The 14,665-nt window shown below is 37.9% G+C and overlaps 1 protein-coding gene across 2 annotated transcripts in view; it reads left to right on the top strand.

Moving 5' to 3' along the window:
- IFT81 (intraflagellar transport 81) overlaps window positions 1–14,665 on the top strand; it is a 77,883-nt gene that overhangs the window by 42,044 nt on the left and 21,174 nt on the right. For both annotated transcript variants that reach the window (XM_058531394.1, XM_058531395.1), the window contains exons 12-14: window positions 2,086–2,235; window positions 11,623–11,751; window positions 12,736–12,825. In XM_058531394.1, coding sequence (XP_058387377.1) covers window positions 2,086–2,235; window positions 11,623–11,751; window positions 12,736–12,825 — 369 coding nt within the window. The remainder of the gene's footprint in view (window positions 1–2,085; window positions 2,236–11,622; window positions 11,752–12,735; window positions 12,826–14,665) is intronic.

Here is a 14,665-nt window from a genome sequence, read left to right on the forward strand (position 1 = left end):
ATATTTCGAACTTCCTTCCTCTAAAACACAATGTTTTCATTTCTTTCAAAGTTTAAGTCACATTTTAAAATATGTCTAAACTAGGAATTAGAAGGTTATTTTTATGTGAAGAATTTTTAATCTTACTATTTTTAAGGACTTTTTTGTATACTCAGGAATCAATCAAGTCTTTAAGGGAAAAAAACACTTAAATTTTAGAAATATTATACTTCCTAATTTGCTACCTTACAATTTAGAATCGCTGACCTTAGATTTAGACTTAAAACTTAGAAGAAAAAATACCAACATGGTAATTGAGCTTGCGTTGGGATAGTAGCTGTGAGTGAATTTGTCATGTTTTCCAAAATTTCAGTAATATGTTCATTAATTTTATTATTTATAAAATTATTTCTAACCCTCTCCCACCAAAATTAATCTTAAAAAAGATGGGACATTAAAAAGGCTAAGATTTTCAAAGAATTGTCTCATATGATATGGAAACTTACTTTTGTTTTGAAGTGATGTGTTTAAATATAATAGGCCAGAATCTTACCATGGAAAGTTTCTTTATAATGTAGTTAATAGAAGGATAGTTAGAGCAGAAAAAAATTATTTTGTGTAGTAAAAAACATCTGGGAGTTATTAGTACTAATGGTACATAAGAGGAAGTGACTTGTTAAAAAATATTATGTTTTGGGGGCCGGCCCGGTGGCGCAAGCGGTTAAGTGCGCGCGCTCCGCTGCGGCGGCCCGGGGTTCGCTGGTTCGGATCCCGGGCGCGCACCGACGCACTGCTTGGTAAGCCATGCTGTGGCGGCGTCCCATATAAAGTGGAGGAAGATAGGCACCGATGTTAGCCCAGGGCTGTCTTCCTCAGCAAAAAAAAAAAGAGGAGGATTGGCGGATGTTAGCTCAGGGCTGATCTCCTCACAAAAAAAAAAAAAAAATATTATGTTTTGTTTCAGAAATACCAGAAATTTCTCACATTTGCTTCTCATATTAAGCAATACTTTTAATGAGCCTGGGCCTCAGGACCCTTACACCTGCTGTTTCCTCTACCTGAAATAGTCTTCCCTACTTCTTCCTCCTTCCTCTAACACACTCCTGCTTCTTCAGTCTTGGCTTAAGTATAATTATTTTCAGAAGCTTGCCATAACCCACCTCCCCTAAATCCCAACCCCACCTTTCCTACCTTCATCCCAACCCAGGTTAAACTATTATTTATTTTTAGGGCCCCTTCACTTTTTCACAGTGTTCACTACGGTTGTAAACATCAGTTCAATTTGTTTGTTTTCCTCACTATTCCTTAAGCTTGATGAGGGCAGGACCTGTGACTATCTTGTTTAGAGTTGTATTTTCAGTGGCTGGCACAGTGCCTAGTACATAATAGTTAATAAATACTACTTATCAAATGAATTCCTTTAAATTTTCATTTCATTTGCTTTTCTAAACTGTAGTTGGTATTACTTAATAACAGGGTCTTTCCATTAGAGTAGCGTAGTTATAACTTGAATATCATTAGTAAGTAAATAGCTGAATTAAGCAACTGTATTTTCCCACTAACTTGGAATATTCTTAGCTTTTTAACCTTTGGGATGAGTTTCATCCCAATGTCTCAGATGCTCCTTAGAGTACATGGTTACAGTACATTTCTTAAAGGATAAATAGTAGCTACAAGTGTTGACTCTTCTGATTAGCTGTATTAATCCCAGTAGATCCAGTGCTGCCAAAATAGTACAGTACATGAGAAATATAATACCACAGCCAGACCTGGTCTCCTACTTTTCCTTCTTTTATTTTTTAACCTTTTTTCTTTTATAGAGTTGAGTTTCTGTTTTCCTAATCCTTATTTGTAAAGCCCCAAATGAATAGCTTTTACATAAGGATTTATAATAATTAGATGGATCCAAAAAATAAAAACATACACAAAGTATTTTAATTGAGCAATTAGTCTTTTCAAGGTTTCTAATAAAACTAAGTTATTATATACTTGTGACACACATGTTGGACAGTAGAAAAGAAAATTTTTTCTAATACGTTGAAGTTATATATGATTTTTAGCAGCTACTTTTCTACTCATTAAATTACATATTGTGTTCTTTTACAGTTCAAACGGTATGTCAGTAAACTTCGAAGCAAGAGTACAGTTTTCAAAAAGAAGCATCAGATAATAGCTGAATTTAAAGCTGAATTCGGTCTTTTGCAGAGAACAGAAGAACTTCTTAAGCAACGTCATGAAAATATTCAGCATCAACTGGTAATACAATATTATCTTGGAGTGCTAGAAATACAAATGCCAGGAGGTTTATGAGTTATAGCTTTATACTGAGGTCATTATTTTTACTAGAAAAACCATAAAATTATTAATTTTCTCTGATTAATTACAGAGATGTTATATAAGCTGATTCGTTTATTTTTAGTGTAGCAGTAAGCAATAACTTTTTATGTGTGATGACTTTGGGTTAATTAATAGAAGTTGAATTTCAAGTAGGTTTTTCTTTTGGTTAGCTTTAATATGAGCAAAATTATCATACCAAGAGAATGACTGTAAAATATTTATTAATTGTGGCCTGCTGGGCAGAAATTTCTAAGCAGCCGCTTCTGTGGAGCATTGGAAAAAAATATTCAGGGAAAGTACTATATGGAAGTTTGCCTTGTAAGTATGTCAGGCTTGTTCCTGATATATTTGTGCCTTGATTGTCAGAAAAGAGTTAAACCCAGAGTAGTCCCTCTAACAGCAAAGCTGTTCTCATTGTGCATGCCAGTTCCTCTGAGTTTTCTTGGTTTCACATTTTTTTTTCCTTTCACCCTCGGGAAAGTATTTCATCAGGATATTGGTTTCCCAGCTAGTAATAATCTGGTAGCGGTAAACAAAGTTTCAGCTGGTTGTGGTTAGCTGGCAGTATGAACTTTTCTGTTTCATGCTGTTGAATATTGTTTGCTTCTAGGGAATTTAAGATTGAAAATTTACCATGCATGAAACATAGATTCTAATGGCACTTTTAAAATTGATAGGTAGTAACTGCGTTATTGTTCACTTCAAAATATTTTCTAATTTCCATTGTGATTTCTTTGACCTATGAGTTATTGCTTAAAACCAAGCATTTGGGGATTTTCTAGTTACCTTTCTGTTACTGATTTCTACTTATTTCCACTCTGACCAGAGAACATACTCTGTGATTTCAGTCCTTTGAGATTTGTTGAGTATTGCATTATGGCCCAGCCTGTGGTCTATTTTGGTAATTGCTCCATGCACGGTTGAAAAGAATATACATTATGCAGTTGTTGGGGATGGTATTCTCTATATGTCAATTCCGTCAAGTGTATTAACCATAACATTGAAATCTTCCATATTCCTATTGATATTTTTGTCTGCTTGTTCCATCAGTTATTGAGAGAGATGTGTTAAAATCTCTATGATTGTTGCTTTGTCTGTTTCTCCTTTTAGTTCTATCAGTTTTTGCTTTATATTTTTTCTTAAGCTGGGTTCCCTGGAAACAGAGCCTGAGAAGGGAATACTTTGTACAAGTGATTGATTGAGAGAGAGAGTGCCTTCAGAAGAAGTAGAGTGAGGGAAGCAGATGGGGCAGCAGGAAAAAACAAGCAAGAACGTAGTCCTGACTGGAGACAGCTTCATTTTGCTCCCATGAAGAACTTGGGAACACACATTGCACCGTGGAATTGATTCCATCTTGAGGCAAGGGGGCTGGCCTTTTATACTCCCATATTAGTCAGTCACTGGCTGTGGCAGGATGTAACCTCCTAGATGAGGCAGCTCCCATTGGGCTGAGGGCATTCTCTGAAGAAGGGGCAACTGTGAACCATTAGCAGTCAACACTCATAGCAGCCTACAGATGAGGTCTGAGTGGGGCACCAAACACCTACTTGTTTGTCATGTTAAATTCACTCCATCCAAGTATAGCTTCTATGGGTTTCTGGCTGGTCACAATTTCTAGGAAAACTGATAGGAGGAAGGTTAGTGGGACAAATTAAAACTCTCATTGCTACATTTGGTCCCAAGGATATAATTGATACTCAACATCCCCTTCTTCTACTATCCATTCTAGATTTCCCTCACATTTGGCTAGTACCTCCACTGGTCTCGATGACTTACTTGGTGGGATGACCCAGTCCCTCATCTTTAAGAGGTCTGAGATTCTAGTAAACATGTCCTTATTAGGCTGTGGTTTCTATATTTACCCATTTACTGATAAAACTGGGCACGGGAATACCAAGATATGCCCTAAGGATCACCTGAGTGCCAAACATATTCCTATCTGCCCCCATCGTATAGCAGCATCTGTATAGCCTTATGATGTCTACTAGTATTATCTTTGCCTGCTGGTCTAGGGGTATGAGGAGCCCAAGTGACAAGATGGTAGCCAGAGCTTAAGTTTAGAGGACCTCTTAATGTACCCTCTGGTGTAAGCGTGCCCACTCTGGAAGCCAGAACCTCTATACATTTATACAGAGCATAAAGTTATCTAGAAAGGAAGCATAATTCCCTAAATAGATAAGTGGGAATCCTGGTGTGTGTTGAGATTCATACTTTTATTTCATGGTTCCAAAACCTGTGTGTTCTGTCTGTTTGGAACACAGCACCATATAATGGACATTGGTTTAAGATGTACTCTCCATCCTGAAGAGTAGAATCCATTCTCACAGGCCACTAGCTCCAAGGCTCTTCCACTATTCTGTCAGGTCATTAGCTTTCTGGATGGTATGGTATGTGGTACAGTGACTGAATCCCATGGTCATGTGTCCACCACCACACCTCCTTTGCCATAAAGTAAGTCTCTTGGGCTGAGGTGATATGATGTGGAATCCCATATCAGTTGACCAGACACTCTGAGCCCTTGGGTAGTGGTGCTGGCTGAAGCACTGTGGGCAAGAAAATGAGTCAGAATATAAGTCAGCCTCAATCAGGATGAAATGTTGCCCTTTTCAGGGCAGAAAGGATCTGATGTTATCAAATTGCCACTAAGTAGATGATTGGTTTCCTCAAGGGATGATTACACGCCGGGAGCTCAAGATTTGTCTCTGTTGCTGCCAGGTCAGATGTTTGGTAGTGGCAGTAGCTAGATGCGCATTAGTGAGAGAGAGGCCATGCTATCTGGCCCGTTCTTACCCTCCATCTCTGCCAACACAGCCATTCTGTTCATGAGCCCATTGTCCAAGCACTGAATGGCCAGTGACAGAGGCTGGCTGACATCTACTGGCCAAATCATCCTTTCCACTTGGTTGTTTAGTGCCTCTTCTGCTGTGGACATTCTCTGGTGGCCATTAACATGTGATGAAAAGATCTTCAAACTTAGTGCCTACTCGCATAGGTCCATTCACATACCTCTTCCCCAGACCTCCTTGTCCCCAATCTTCCAATCTTGCTATCTTGCTTCTTCCAGGCCCCTGACCAACAAACTAAGCCACTTGCCACTGCTCAGAGAATACAAGATAATCTGGGGGTTCAAGGTTCTCGAGTGAATCTATCTAGATATCCCCATCCCAGGCTCAGCACCCTTTCTCTTCCCTATCAAAGCTCTGACTTTGACATAGAATATATTCAGCCTTTTCTGAAGTTTTGCCAGTCTTACATTTAAGTCTTGTGCCTGGTTTTCAGCTCCCTCTGCCCTTCAGCCATAGGAAATGAAGATCTCTTTAAAGCTGCTAAGGAGGTTCTCTGACCTTATCACTTTGCTTTAAATTACTAATTGATGCATTTGAGTCTGTCATTGTACCTCTTCAACTGTCAGTGCGGCTTAGCAATGTCCACCTCAATTCCTTAGTCCTTATAGTTACTGTTTCTTCATACTTCTCAACGCCAGCAGCATTGCACCAGCTGTTGCAACAGCCTGTGACAGTTCAGGTTCCCTAAGAAGCAGACACCAAGATAGGATTAGATATACAAGAGAATTATTGGAGGAAACACTTATGAAAGATAAAAGGAAGGGAGCAGGAGGAGGGAGGAAAAGCCTTTAGGCTCTAATGTAAGTCTGACATCTGTACAAGGAGAGGGAGAAGGAAGGAGGATTGGATAGGAAGAGCCTCAGACTATAGCTCAGTTTTGAGAAAGTTTTGGTCAGGATGATGGGGAGTTCCTGACACAGTCACCAATTAGAGGAGTCTCCTTTCAGGCAGGAATGGGCCAGCACTAGTACTACTGCTGTGCTCATTCATTGGCTGGGAATAGCCCAGGGGAAGCATGGCCTTGGTACAAACATGATGGATCCAGAGGGGCAGCAGTTATGGCTATCAGTCAACTCTGTTCCTCTCAGCAGGCTTTCTTGAAGGAGATCTGAGCAGTCCATTCTCAGAGCCACCACAATCCTCTTTCACTTATATTCTGCCCCAGTTCACCACAAATCTTAGCAATTGCACTGCTACAACATGCCTGGGACTAACAGTACTCTACCTGCCACCGGTGATGGATCCCTCAGTTCCATTCAGCCAGTGAGTGATCCACTCTAGAAGCCCAACCTTATAGTTTGGTCAGCTTCTCTAGAAGCAGAACCTGAAACAAGAATTCTTATTCCTCCTCGCATGATTAATTCAGACAGTGCTCTTAAGAGAAAGGAAGTGAATGAAGTAGATGAAGCAGGGGGGAAATGTGGATTCATTTGGAGTCCGGTTTCAGTCTGATCCCATGAGGAGCTCTGGAACACAAATTACATCACCAGGTTGGTCTCATCTTTAGACAGGAGGGTTACCCTTTTGTACCCCTATGTCAGTCAGTCATTTGCTATGAACGCTCTCACTACCACCATGATACAGTTCCTTTCCAGCCAAGGGCACACTTTGAAGCAGGGGCAATTTGTAAGCGATTAACAGCCTATTCTCACAACAGCTGGGGGGATGGGTACACTGGCCCAGTAAGCAGATCAGGGCAGAGCACCTGCAATATCCACTGCAAATATCCTAAGATTATGTTATTTGTCCATGCAAATTTAGTATCATTATCTCCCTATTAAATTTTCCCTTTGTTAATTATTAAAGGTCCCTTTTTTTATCTCTGGTAATATCTCTTGCCTTAAAACATACTTATCTGTTATTAATACAGCCACACAGACTTTCTTATAATGTTTAAATGACATATATTTTTTGCATCCTTTCAGCCTTTCTCCATCCTTATGTTTATTGTGTATATCTTGTAAGAAACATATAGTTAGGCTTTATATTTTTATACAGTGTGGCAGTCCTTGTCTTTTAATTCAAGTATTTAATCCTTTTATATTTAATATATTACTGATTTTTCAAAGTTTTCTATTTGTCTCATCTGCTCTTCATTCCTTTTTTCTCGTTTCTTCCCTTCTCTTGTATTAGTCAAGTATTGTTATCTTCCGTGTTTCTCCTCTTTTAGCTTACTGGTTGTAGCTTCTTTTTGTTATCCCTATTACTTTTTTAGTTCTTATGCCAGAGATTATAACATGCTACCTTTTACTGATTACAGTCTTCCCTGAATTTTTTATTTTACTATATCCTGGGCAATGCAAGAACCTTACAACACTTTAGCCCCGTTTACCTCCTTTTCATATTTTGTGCTTTGTGGATATAGATTTTTTAATTCTATGTATAACTTAAATCCTACATGATATTATATTCATTATTATTCTAGATTTATCTGCATGTTTACTCTTTTTGTGCCTCTTCTTTCCTTCTTGCATCATCATTATTCTGTTGGGATCATTTTCCTTCTGTGTGATGAGCTCATTTTCAGTATTTCATTTAGTGTAGGTCTGCTGGTGATAAATCCTTTCAGTTTTTGTTTTTCTTGAAACATCTTTACTCCACCTTCATTTTGAAGCACAGTTTCACTGAATAGAAAATTCTTGTTTGGCAGCTGTTTTCTTTCTTTCTTTTTTTTTCTTTTTGTGAGGAAGGTCAGCCCTGAGCTAACATCCATGCTAATCCTCCTCTTTTTTTTTTTTTTTTTTGCTGAGGAAGACCGGCTCTGAGCTAACATCTATTGCCAATCCTCCTCCTTTTTTTCCCCAAAGCCCCAGTAGATAGTTGTATGTCATAGTTGCACATCCTTCTAATTGCTGTACGTGGGACACGGCCTCAGCATGGCCGGAGAAGTGGTGTGTCAGTGCACGCCCGGGATCCGAACCGGGGCTGCCAGTAGCGGAGCACACGCACTTAACCACTAAGCCACAGGGCCGGCCCAGCAGCTATTTTCTTTCAGCACTTCAAAGATTAGTTCCGTTGTTGTCTGGCTTCCATTATTTCTGTTCTTAGTCTTGTTGTTTTCTAAGGTAGTGTGGTATTCTCTGGTTGCTTTTAAGATTCTCTTTCTGTCTTTCGCTTTTCAGCAGTTTTACTATGATTTTCCTAAGTGTGCTTTTCTTTTTTATTTATCTGGCTTGGGGTCTGTAAAGTTTCTTAAATCTGTGGCTTAATGTCTTTTGTCAGTTTTTGGGAAGTTCTCAGCCAGTATTTCTTTGAATATTGTTATCATCTCATTCTCTCTTCCCTTACTTGAAATACAGTTACAGTTACATGTCTGTTAGACTTTTGCACCATTTACCATGTTTCTTATGGGTTTTGTGTTTGCTTTTTTAATATATTTTTTGCATTTTCCTTTTTTTTTTCTCACTCTGATTTAATCTGGATTTTTTTCTTCTGTGCTATCTTCCAGTTCATTAATCTTCCTTTTTTGTTGTGTCTAATCTGCTATGTAATCCATGTATTGAATTCTTAATATTAGTTATTATGTTTCTTAGTTCTAGAATTTTCATTTGATTCTATTCTATAGATTTCAGTTATTTGTAACATTCTCCAACTTTTCATTTATTTTCTTTAATATATTAATCACAGCTATTTTACATGTCTTGTCAGATAAATTCATCTGAGTGTCTGTTTCTATTGTCTGTATTTTTTCTCTTGATTTTCAGACAATTTGTTCCTGCTACTTTGCTTACCTAGTAATTTTGTATTGAATGTCAGGCTCTGGATGTATTTGTCTTCCTTGAAAGAGCATTTGATTTTTTTTTTTTTTCTTGTAGATTACCTTGATCCAGTTTTGTTAGAGCTGGTATTTTTCCAGTTTTCTTTTACTGCTAGGATGCAGCCCTTATTCCTGTGGCAGAGAGTTTACTCCTAGAAAGTAGTCCTTATTCCTAGGACCTAGCTCTTCATCCTAGGATGTAGCCCTTACTCCTAAGGAGTAGCCCTTCTGGGGTTTTAGCTGATAGTCTGGGGCATTTACCAAGGCCCCTACACTTCGATAAGTTTTGAATTCCTACCTCTATCTCCCTAGCACTATGAGACTGCTGAAATCTTTGCTCAGCTCTTTAGCAACCTATCTGCTAATTTCCACTTGTCCTCTGGGAATCTTACCCTGCTTGTGCACAGCTTAGGATTTGGTAATGCCTAAAGAGGAAATTGCATACAGAATTTTGGGCTAATACTCTGTAGTTCCCTCTCCTCCTTTCTTAGGAGTCCAAATCTTATTGGCAGCCTCAAATTCCAACTCTGCTTCCATTCCCTCTCTCCTTGTCTTTCTTTCCTTTTGGTTCTTCCATCCTCTTTTGAACCCTCTCCAATCAGGTGTTCACACTTGCATTCCACTGAAATTTCTCTTGTCAAGGTCACCAATACCTTCACGTTGCTAAAGCCAATGGTCAATTCTTAGTCCTCTTCCTACTTGACCTGTTAGCAGTATTTGACATAGTTGATGACTCCCTCTTCCTGTAAAATTTTTCTGTACTTGTCTTCTTGTACTCTACACTCTCCTGGTTTTTTCCCCTTATTAACTCTGCTGTTCCTACTCCATGGCTGATTTCTTCTCATTTCTCCAAGGTCTAAATGTTGGAGTTTCCCATGCTTAGCCTTTGGAGCTCTTCTCTGTCCTCACTCTTTTGGTGATCTTATCCTGTCTCATGGCTTTGAAGACCTTCTATATGCAGACAACTCACAAATTTATATCTCCAGCCTGGATTTCTTCTCAAATTCCAATCTTGTACATATAAAGTCTTGACCTCTCTGTTGGATATCTACTAGACATTTGAGATTTTTAACATGTCCAAAACTAACCTTCTGATGTGCACTACTCTCTCAAAGCTGGTCTTCTCAAGTCTTCCTCATCTCAACAAATAGTAACTCCATCCTCTCAGTTCTTCAGGCCAGAAACCTTGGAGTCATTCTTTACCCTTCACTTTCCCTCACATCCTACATCTAATCTGTCATGATATCTTGTTGGATCAATCTTCAAAATGTATACAGAAGTACTTCTCATTACCTGTACCACCACCACGTGATTCACACTACCGTCATCTTTAACATGAATTATTGGAATAATCTTCTGCTGACTTCCCTGCCCTCACCCTTGCCCCTCTATATTTTGATCTCAGCACAGATGTTAAAGTGATCGTTAAAAAATTTCTTTACTCTGGGGCCGGCCCAGTGGCTTAGCGGTTAAGTGCGCGCACTCCACTACTGGCGGCCCGGGTTCGGATCCCGGGTGCGCACCGACGCACCACTTCTCCGGCCATGCTGAGGCCGCGTCCCATATACAGCAACTAGAAGGATGTGCAGCTATGACAGACAACTATCTACTGGGCTTTGGGGAAGAAAAAAAGGAGGAGGATTGGCAATAGATGTTAGCTCAGAGCCGGTCTTCCTCAGCAAAAAGAGGAGGATTAGCATGGATGTTAGCTCAGGGCTGATCGTCCTCACAAAAAAAATAAAATAAAATTCCTTTACTGTGAACCTTCCAACAAGCCTCCCATCTCATTTAAAATAAGTCCAAGCTCTTTCATTGGCCTAAAAATAAGGTAACAATATAATTTATATATAATTTATCATCTAAACTAGGACACTTTTTGAAAATGCAAAGGACAATAGACATAAACTGTGACTGTCCCGGCAAGCCAGCTGAGTTCTATATGATTCCTCCCCACTCCTACCTCATTCTTACTCCATTTTCAGCTCTACCAGTCTCCTAGCTGCTTCTTGAAAAGGCCAGGTATGCTCTTACATCATGTCTTTTGCACTTGCTGATCCCCTGGATACCTGTATGGCTTGCTTCCTCACTTCCTTCAGGGCTTTGCTCAGATGTCATCTTCTCAAGAAGACCTTTTCTAACCACTCTGGTATTTAAGATTCCAACCCCACTCTCACTTCATACTATATGTATTTTACTTTGTTTACATATTGTTTATTTACTCTCACTAGAAGCCAGCTCTTTGAGGGAGGGGACTTTTATTTTCCTTTTTTGTTCACTGCTATGTATTTTGTGCCTAGAACTGTGCTTGGCGCATTTGCATATATATAATAAATTTTAGATGAGTTAGTGAACGCAAGTACAATTGATCATGTGAGAATTAATTCATTCAGCAAACATTTATTGAGTGCATCCTGTGTTTTAGATTCTGTGCTAAGTACATGGCATGGCATTATTCTAAATTCTAAGATTGGATATGTACCTGAAGATACCATAGTAAAATTTAGTGTAAGTTTATAACATATAAAGGTATGTAATTATTGTTGAAGTCAATAAAGATTGTCCTTTAGGATTTTAAACTAATTTATTTTATTTACAACTTTATTGTTATGTATTAAATCTGTATACTTCTTATGGAATCATCTTGGTTTTGACACCCATTTTGTGGACCCCATTTTTTACACCTATTTTTATCTTTACTTTTAGCAAACTATTGAGGAGAAAAAGGGTATATCTGGGTATAGTTATACCCAAGAAGAGCTGGAAAGAGTATCTGCATTGAAGAGTGAAATCGATGAAATGAAAGGGCAAACACTGGATGACATGTCTGAAATGGTGATTACACATTTTTTTTTAGGGTTTTTTATTGTGTAGCTAGAAGGCAAATGCTTTTGTGTTTGTTCTGTTTTCAGTGAAACATTCATAGTTTCATTTCTGCAAATTGTTTGCTTTATATTCTTTCATCTATCTTTACCAATATCTTTTGAATTTTTCCAGTTAGTAAGATTGTTCAACTTATAATAGTTTATGCATTTTGTGGTTTTTGCAGTGTGTAGAAGTTATATAAAATTAAAGAAATTTTTAAGATAAAAAGTAAGTTTTCCCAAATGATACCACTCTAATAAAATTATTTCATTTTTGTGTATATCCTTAGTATCTTACCATATTCAGGGCTACTATTCAGCCAGAATGTACTGATACAGCTTCATCAGGCATTAAAATGTTGAAATCTTTCCTTACTTATTGGTAAATAGCTGCTGCCCTTAACTCTCAGAGTACCCATCTCCACCTGCCTTGTCCACATTGGCCCAGAACCCTCTGGATCTCACCACAATCTAATTCCTAAAAAGATTAACGTTTAGCACAGCAAAGACCTCCGAGACTCTATTCATCTCTATGGCTGGTCTCCATTCTGATTGGTCATTACTTATGCCATTTGGATTATTAAGTAATTTGAATATCACTTCATCCATGTTTATATATATTTTATATAACCTACATAATTTTTTACATAATACAACATGATTGTAGTTGAATACAGGCAACTTTGTAATTTGTTTTAGTCGTTCAATGTTAGATTATAAATATTTTCCCATAATGGTTTACAGTCTTAATAATTGACATTTTGAATAGTTAAATGGTATTCTATCTTACTGAGGAATCAAAATTTACTAAATCACTTCCCCATTGTTTGGCTTTGAAGTAATTTATAGTCTTTTTACTCTTATATATAACATTGCAATAAATATCTTTATGCATGTAGTACTTTTGTTCTTTTGAATCTTTTTTTAAATATCATGTATTTTGTTTAAATGATAGGTAAAAAAACTGAATTCACTGGTATCTGAAAAGAAGTCGGCTCTAGCCCCAGTTATAAAAGAACTAAGACAGTTGCGTCAAAAATGTCAAGTAAGTGAATGTGATTTTGTGATACTTCTGGTATTCTATCTTGTTCATATGTACTAGTTAGAATCCTGAATATTTTACTTGGGTAATTAAAAAAAAACAAATTATGATGATTATGATTATATTGATGATTCTGCAAAAGAGAGTAATAATGTGACCTACAAAGGTTTTTGTTTAATTTATAGTATTTGTTTTGTCGTAAATTATTTGCAAGAGAAGAGAAGAAGGAATTTAAGGTGCAATCACAAGTGTAGCCAGATGAGATTTTTTTGCTTTAAATCATACGCATCTCAGAGCTATAAATATGAAGTGACATTCTTTGGTGGCCAGGTAAAAGCTCAGAGTCTGCCAGCATGTGGTGACAAGTTAACTTTAGATTAATGAATTTGCTTTGCTGGGGAGCAGGGTAGGGGGCAAACTATGATAGCTTATTATGTGGTGAAATACCATTACTTGGGAGCTAATTCTAACTGCTGCTTTAAAGATAAACTGTTAGAAGGTAAATGCCCTCCACAAATCCAGATCAGGTGGCCTCCACCATTTGGCATTAGCATTTGTTATTTTATCACTCTCCATGTAGTAATTTTAGGTTTGAATGTGAGCATGGAACTATAAAATTCCTCATGAATGCCATCCATCAGAGTCAGAGAAGCAGAGTGAAAAATCACATGGACTTTGAAATCAGATGGATATCATTTCCTTTTTATAGAAAATGCTGTGGAGTCTGAGACAGGTTTAGTAACTTATCCAAATAGACAAGTAGGAAATCAGAGATTTGGGGCTTGACTCTAGCATCTATATCATCTTATTTCAAAATCTCCTGCTTGTTCCATTACACTGCAATCACAAAGACATGGAAGAGACAAGTCCTTGCTCTCTGGAGTTCATACTCTAATAGGTGAGATGGGACAAGCACATGAAGAAATTCAAGAAAAACAAAGATAACCCAACTTAAGAACAACATAGAAAAAAATATAATCAGAATCATCTACTTAACTGATAAGGAAAGAGGAAGCAAATGAAGTGATTGTTAGGAGGGAAAGTTTTCAGAGAGATTTTTGAGCAAGGTTGCAGATTGAGGACATCAAGAATTGTTTTCGTGAATACTTTCTAATTCATTGATTTTCTTAATGCTTTTCTTGAGTAAGCGACTTGGACACAAAAGAGACTGGTTATATCTAGTGATGAAAAATTTCTCCCTAATAGTAAGTTAATAAATCTGTTTATAAATAGTTCTTTTATTAAATCCATTTACATTTTAAATGAGGAATTTTATTGAAAGGATATTTAGGACAATAAAGGAAACGTTCTGTCATGGAAATCCAAGATCGGAACCATAGTCTGTCTGGAACAGGTAGAGGTACTGTAACCAGAGAGCATTTTGGTTCAGGGAAGCTTCAGGAACCTTAGCATCAGGAGCTTATGGATCATGGTGATGAATATGATAGTAACAACATTTATTAAGTGCTTTCTATGTACTAGGCACTATTACATTACTCATTTAAGGCCTCAGAACCACCCAGTAAGATAGGGACTCACTCCCCTTTACACAAATGAGCAAATAAAGGCACAGAGAGGTAAGGGACTTGTCCAAGGTTATACAGGCAGTAAATGGCAGAGCCAAGCTCTTTATACCAAATACTACACCAATAACATGACTCAGTGAATCTCTGTGTATTGGCTTCTCACTCTCTTCCTGCCACCAGCCAGGTTTTTCACCTCTTTTTCTTTTCTCTATCTTGTAGCTTCTCCTTACTCTTTGGATTGGCAGCCTTATAACCTCAGCTTGCTTATGGCTCCTCATTGTTCATGTCTCGCACTATGGCCTTTCTCTCTACAGACT

Source organism: Diceros bicornis, chromosome 35 (genome assembly GCF_020826845.1).
Source record: "Diceros bicornis minor isolate mBicDic1 chromosome 35, mDicBic1.mat.cur, whole genome shotgun sequence".
Taxonomy (NCBI): Eukaryota; Metazoa; Chordata; class Mammalia; order Perissodactyla; family Rhinocerotidae; genus Diceros; species Diceros bicornis.